Source organism: Garra rufa, chromosome 16, assembly GCF_049309525.1.
Source record: "Garra rufa chromosome 16, GarRuf1.0, whole genome shotgun sequence".
NCBI lineage: Eukaryota > Metazoa > Chordata > Actinopteri > Cypriniformes > Cyprinidae > Garra > Garra rufa.
The window spans coordinates 32,453,161-32,460,382 of record NC_133376.1 but is presented as its reverse complement, the minus strand read 5'-3'; the positions used below and the strand labels follow the sequence as shown (position 1 = coordinate 32,460,382).

Here is a 7,222-nt window from a genome sequence, read left to right as displayed (position 1 = left end):
CTTTATTTGCATCTGTGTAACCTTTCCATTGCACAAAAACTGATTTTCAGTTAAAAACCCAAAATGGCATCGCTGTACAAAAAAAAAAAGAAACCCTGGAAACAATTTTTAAGGGTGTTGAGGGCAAATACTATAGTAAAATAGTACTGAGACTGGTGTAACCTAAAGAGAAAAGTGAAACAACAATGAACAAGGCATCAAAACATATTTAATACCTGAACATAAAACACAGAGAGGAACCAAAATCATGACACGTGCTGCAAGAAGAGGAAGAGGTTAGGTTTACGTGTACAAGAACAGCAAACATACAATAGTAGCACGAGACAATGGCCATAGGCAGGAGAGGTGAGCCTGTCTATTAGATAAAGTGCAGGAGAATGGACAGCTCTCTGAGGTGGGATGAGACCGTGAGGGTCAGCTCAAAGTCCTGACCCCGTAAGGATTGGATGCCATTTTCCCACGGCGGGAGCTGATCTAATAGGGGCTCGTCAACGACATCTGCCCCAGTTCAGGGAGATTAACTCACCCCCACACCTCAACTCCAGTTCGTACCCACAGCCCCACGAGTCTCACTCCAGTGGACAGGCCCGACAGCAATGCCTTGAGCCAGCCTGCTAATCAATACTAGGATATTCTGTTTTTAGTACACAAGCAAGTCCAGTCTGGCACCATTGAAATACCACAGAGCCTGTTCACTTTATTTTTCAAACACACCCATTTTTTCAACTGACGTACTGTAATCTGTGTGCGTTCGTGAACAGGAATACTGAAAAAAACACCTAGCGATTTAGAATGAGGAGTTCGTGATGAGAGTTGCTGAGCAGGTTCGGTGAATGAAATTGATACAGGACTAGAACCACATTTTTGTTCGTAGATTGGCACATGTATTCAAATACATCTAGAATAATCATAATAATCAGAAACAGAGGAAGGAAGTCAAAAGTTTACACACACCTTGCAGAATCTGCAAAATGGCAATTCTTTTACAAAAAGTAAGAGGGATCATACAAAATGCATGTTATGTTTTATTTAGTACTGACCTGAATAAGATATTTCACATAATAGATGTTTACATATAGTCCACAAGAAAAAATAATAGTTGAATTTTATAAAAATAACACTGTTCAAAAGTTTACACTTGATTCTTAATACTGTGGTGATACCTGAATGATCCACAGCTGTTTTTTTTTTTTTTTAGTTTAGTGATAGTTGTTCATGAATCTCTTGTTTGACCTGAACAGTTAAACTGCCTGCTCTTCAGAAAAAACTCTTTCAGGTCTCACAAATTCTTTGTTTTTCAGCATTTTTTTTTTTTGTATTTGATGACTGTTTCCAACAATAACTGTATGATTTTGAAATCCATCTTTTCACACCGAGGACAACTGAGGGACTCTAGCAACTATTATAGAAGGTTCAAATGCTCACTGATGCTTCAGAAGGTAACACGATGCATTAAGAGCCAGGGGTGTAAACTTTTGAACAGAATGAAGACGTGTACATTTTTCTTATTTTGCCTAATTATCATATTTTTTCCATTTAGTACTGCCCTTCAGAAGCTACAGAAGATGCTTACATGTTTTCCAAGAGAAAATAAGTTCAATTTACCCTGATCTTCAAATTCTAGCCTCAGTGAGTGTTTGTACCTTCTGTAATAGTTGCATATGAGTCCCTCAGTTGTCCTCAGTGTGAAAAGATGGATCTCAAAATCATACAATCATTGTTGGAAAGGGTTCAAATACACAAAGATGCTGAAAAAACAAAGAATCTGTGGGACCTGTAGGACTTTACTGAAGAACAGTAGGCAGTTTATCTGTTCAGGACAAACAAGGGACTCATGAACAACTATCACTAAACAAAAATAAACAGCTGTGGATCACTCAGGTAACAACACAGTATTAAGACTCAAGTGTATGTAAACTTTTGACCTATTATTTTCTTTTGTGGACTATATGTAAATGTCTTTTATGTGAAATATTTTTTTCGTGATGCCTCTTATTTTGGTAAAATAATTACCATTTTGCAGATTTGGCAAGGTGTATGTAAACTTTAGACTTCAACTGTATTCAAAAAATAAAAAAAGAATTACCCATAGCAAAAAGAAAGTGAGAAAGCGTTCTGTCTCCAATACTATCTAACCCCCGAATCCAGCATGCTTGATTGCAGTAGTGTGCAATTATGCTGGTTTGGAAAAAGGGTTAAACAAACAGCTCCAGTGAGGTCATAAGCAGATGGAAGAGGGGATATGCCTGCACTTGCTGAGTGGGCACAGTGCTCCACATGACTGAGCGAGCAAGTGAGAAAGAGAGAGAGGGGCCCACTCTGTGCTAGAAGGTACCTATATGTATTCTGCTATCAGTACAGCTTCGCTTGTGTAAGTTTAAATAAATTTCTTCCTTGTAACTAACAATTAAATGCATTGTCATCATCACTGTGAATGTCAAAAAGCATACCATTCGTATCAGACATATGCAACAAATTCACTACTGCATCTGTCATAGTTGCTCAACTTAAAAAAGTTGTTTTCTTTTAGTATTAGAATAACCTGATAGATGTCTCAAACACACTACTACTTTCAGGGAGGTCCGTTTAATCTGTTGGCATCCATAGAAGTGCACAGGGCTAATCCAAGCACAGCAATGAGGCATGGATCAAACCTGTCAGTGAATGTGGGAAAGACAGCAGCCAGTGCATGCACTCAACGGCTTAGAAATGCCCCGGGATGCTGTGCAACTCATCCCATGCTGTAAAGCTGTCAGGTGCACCAATACTGTGAAATTCTGTTGCATAGTAGTAAGTGTGACAATGTCATTCAAAAATAATATTTCATGCTGTGTGGTACAGAAGAATTGGAGTATTCCTTAAATAAAAAATCTCTTGCTTTAGAATTTGTAGAAGCACAAGTCTAAATGGTTGAGATTAAAATAAGTAGGTTAAAAAATCATTTTAAAAATATAGAGTATTTATGATGCAATATGTCCTGACAGTTTTACTGATGAACTGTTTAAAGTGATTCAAAATTCAAATCCGTGGGTTGATTTGGTTTCGGCAAATGTGAGGTGTTTTGCAGAACGGATAATTATTGAACGTGGATGAACAAGTGATATTTCAGAAACAATTTAAATCAAGCATCTAAGATAAAAGAAACTTGCTCAATTCAAAATCCTTAGTTTTTCAGGCTGTTGTCATAGAAAACCTTTAGGTAACTATCAATAGGAGCTTTTTCACAGTTATTTACAAAATAACAATTTGTTGGTCTACAAAATAAATACATGTATATGCTATTTTAATCTTCAAAGAACCATGTATCTTTATTAGAAGAGAGATTTTTTTGTTGAACCACAAATGTAAAGACATTGAATAATCTTTATTTTTACGAACGTATGTTAGACAAAACAGGTTATTATACATATATATTGGACCTCAGTAGTGGAAATGACACCCTAAATTACAAGAAGCAGTCCGTAATGACCTTGTATGTGCCTCCTTTTTTGTCTAACTAGCCTACAACAAGAAATGGTCCCTTGACACACAGACCAAAATACAATATTGTGTGATATTCAAATGGCTGAATAATGCACAGCAAATATTTAACCTCTGTCTGACCCCAGAAAATTCGGCCACAATTTAGTAGCTCATGAAGTGAAATAGCAACGAAATAATCCCTGCATTAATCACCAATTATGAACATAATTGTCAGAATTTATCAACTGTTTCATGGTCTGGTTTTGACAAACTCAAAGGATTAAGAATATTTATAGTTAACCATAATTATACAAAGTAATTCTGAGGAACTGTGTGTACCTAGACGACTCAACAATTGAAAATGCAGGAAGAAATTACACAGTTTGTATATGCAAGACAGTTCATGCGGGGTAAAAAAATATTTTGTCCCATTTAACCATTTAGAATTTTTAGTTTTACGCGTTGCATATTCTTGCGAAGGAGAATTGCCTCATCAGTAGAGTGTAAATCTTACGAAAACAATGGATACGACTAGTTTAATTTTTATGGTTTGTACTATTATCAGAACTGAAGTTAAAATCACCAGTTGATACTTCAGGGGGGAAAAAAGCATCCGCTTTTTGGCTGAGATGCTTTAATTAGTTTGAACGGTGTAATTTATATAATGTTTTTCTATTAATTTACAGACAGGCATTTGAAAGGCACAAATATATTTGCTGTTTGATGAGGATGTTTAATAACAATCCGTGGGTGTTGACATCTGCTCGGTAGCGAGCGTGTCTGAATTCGCTCATTTACTCTTCATTTAACCGATCGCCTCAAATTACCACATTCGGCTTAAAGCGAATTTGAGTAAATCTGACACTGGTTTTCCGGTACGGTTCAAAGAACCAAACAAGTCATTGGGTTAAAAACATAATAACAATAAACCATATCTAGCCAGGAAGCTTTTTTTTGTAAAACAAATTTATTCATTTAGGAATAGGATGGTCTTAAGTAGAAACGTCAGTTTAAATAAAACTCTCCGTCCCACATAATGGGTTAACCTGATACTGCCATAACATCACAGAAAAGGAAGATTCACAAAACAAAAGTGGAACATTTCAACAAGACGTACAATGGTTCACAAGCTTAAAAAAACAACTCACTATAAATAAAACAAACTTTGCGCTTGCGACCAGCACAGTCTTTCATTTCATAAAACCTAGTTCATAAATGAACAACAAAAAGACTACACAGATTTGGACAAAACCGACATTCTAAAAATAAGTGTAAACATTTATGAGTGAACATACTCTCTCCCTCCACTTTTCTTTCTTTCTTTTTTGTTTTTGAAATACAGCCTCTTCACGAAGCCACGTGCCTTTTTCATAGAGACAAAACTCTGACGGCAAATAAGTCAGAAGTCCAATATTCTTCTACAGACGTTGATTGCTTTACAGCTTATGATAAAAAGCTCCTCTGCAATACAATTTATTCTGAAGTCCCCGATATGTCGTCATAAAATGCTTTAAAACGGACAACTCATTGAGATTAAAAATAGTTTCTTTTTTAAAAACGAAATTGAACTTCGACTCTTTTTTTGCAAATCAAAATGTTCAAGTATCCGAAGTACTTAGTCTTTTTTGTTTTTAGAAGTCTTTCAAATGTGGGTTAGGGGTAGCGTTCCGTTCACGCCAGTCCCTGCGCTCTGATAGTGCGGATGAACGCTGTGTAACCGACTGGTCTGTAGGCTGGAGTGGTCGGCGCTTTCTCCTCCGGGGGGCAGATACATGCTTATCATATCCCTCAGGTCTCCCAAACAAGCGCGCTGAGAGTGAGAGGTTATGGCCGGAGGAGGAGAGCTGGGTTCCGTCTTGCACACAGAAGCCATGGAGCCCAAACCCATTGCGCTGGAAGTCTGCTGCGTGTATGCTGGTGACATGCTGCTGTACGTGGACGCGGCGTTCATGTAGGTCTGGGCCGTGGACATCATCGGGTACTGAAGTCCCGCCATGTCGTACCGGTGCATCTGCTGGATCTGGGGGCTGTTCATGCTGGGATGCTGCGGGTAGGCCAGCTGGTCCTGCATGAGGGAGTACGCGCTGTTCGTCCAGCCGTTCATGTGCGTGTAGTCCATCCGCTGGCCCACTGAGACGGCGTTGTTGACAGCGTTGGCACCGGGTGCCAAGAGTCCTCCGGGCAAGGAATACTTGTCTTTCTTCAGCAGGGTCTTGGTCTTCCTGCGGGGACGGTATTTGTAATCCGGGTGCTCCTTCATGTGCATGGCTCGTAACCGCTTGGCCTCATCAATGAAGGGTCTCTTCTCGGCGTCAGTCAAAAGTTTCCAGTCAGCGCCGAGGCGCTTGCTGATCTCGGAGTTGTGCATTTTAGGATTCTCCTGTGCCATCTTCCTCCGCTGCCCGCGGGACCACACCATAAAAGCATTCATAGGCCGCTTCACCCGGTCCTGGTCGTTGGCACTGTTGTTTTTGCCGCCCGCCGCCGAGCCCGTGTTGGACTGCGGAAGGGGGCTTTTAATCTCGGTTTCCATCATGTTATACATTCAAACGACTTGGAAGTGGTGCCGAGCACTCGAAAGAAAACGAAAGAGCCTCGCAAAATAAAGTAGCCGGCAATCAGTCAAAAGTTCAGAGAGCTGAAACTCAAGTGAAAAGTACTGAACTCTTTCAAAAGTCTCCACGCCACTCCCGTGTGTCTTGCTCTGCTCTGCCACGGAACTCTGCAAAATTGTGCGCTAAGCTCAGCTGTTAATAGAGGCTCGGCCATGTGATTTGGATTGACAGCATAACAATGAGCTCAGCGCCGACCAATCAGAGAGCGCCTCCACACTCGCTGTGTTTCGGGATGCACTTTAAGTGGGATAAAATACATCAGGGGCATCTTTACACTTTTGACAAAAGTAATCACTTTGCAAATATTGTTTCAAAGCGGCTGTCATTTACTGAGATTGTTAGCCTTACTCTACTTTTGCACTACAGATTGGGTTAAGTAAATATTAGGGATTTCAAACTTCACTCGGAAAATGCAAAAAATAAAATAAAAAAATTGCTCAAAGTAATGCAACCAAAAAAAAAAAAAGTTTAATAAAATAAGCATGTTTATTTTTCATGCGTAAAATAGGCAAGAATCTGGTTAGATTCCTACTTATTGGAATCAAACATAAAGTTTGCCTTTTGCATTGCCAGGACAAAAGCACAGCAATAATCATTAATTAAACAAATAATAAATAAACAATTAAATTAAAAGTTAGATTTATTTTTTAAAACAGATTTTTAAAAGACAATCTTAATGCAAAAGCTTGGCTACATCAAATGTTACCTTTTTGCATTGGCTTAAGCTACTTAACAATTAACATTGGACTTTTATAAGTAGCTTTATTTTTATTTATTTATTTTTAAATAATCTCTTACATAAATAGACTGTGGGAATTGAAGCTAAAACTGACAAAACTGACATTTTACCATCAAGCAAATTATTTAGCCTACATTCTGTCTCATGATATTTTAATGTCAACACTTTCATTTGACAGCATAATAGCTATTACACTATAACATTATAATCGTGCAAAAACAAGCATTAAACAAAAACAGTTTTGTTTTTAAAAACAGGCTACACTCGGCATTTTTGTCAAGTGTCCACAGACCTAGTGTAGAATAGAAAATTAATACAGTAACGCCCCCCTGTGGACCAATTTTATATTGTTCTGAAGCAAAAAGAACTCTGATGAGGTGACTACTCCATCTACAAAAACGACTTT

The 7,222-nt window shown here is 38.4% G+C and overlaps 1 protein-coding gene across 1 annotated transcript; it reads right to left on the bottom strand.

The window, feature by feature from the left end:
- Nucleotides 1–3,349: 3,349 nt before the first annotated feature.
- On the bottom strand, nt 3,350–6,328 carry sox3 (SRY-box transcription factor 3). Its single transcript, XM_073820574.1, has one exon. The coding sequence runs from the start codon at nt 6,005–6,007 to the stop codon at nt 5,105–5,107; it is 903 nt and encodes a 300-aa protein (XP_073676675.1). The 5' UTR covers nt 6,008–6,328; the 3' UTR covers nt 3,350–5,104.
- Nucleotides 6,329–7,222: the final 894 nt, after the last annotated feature.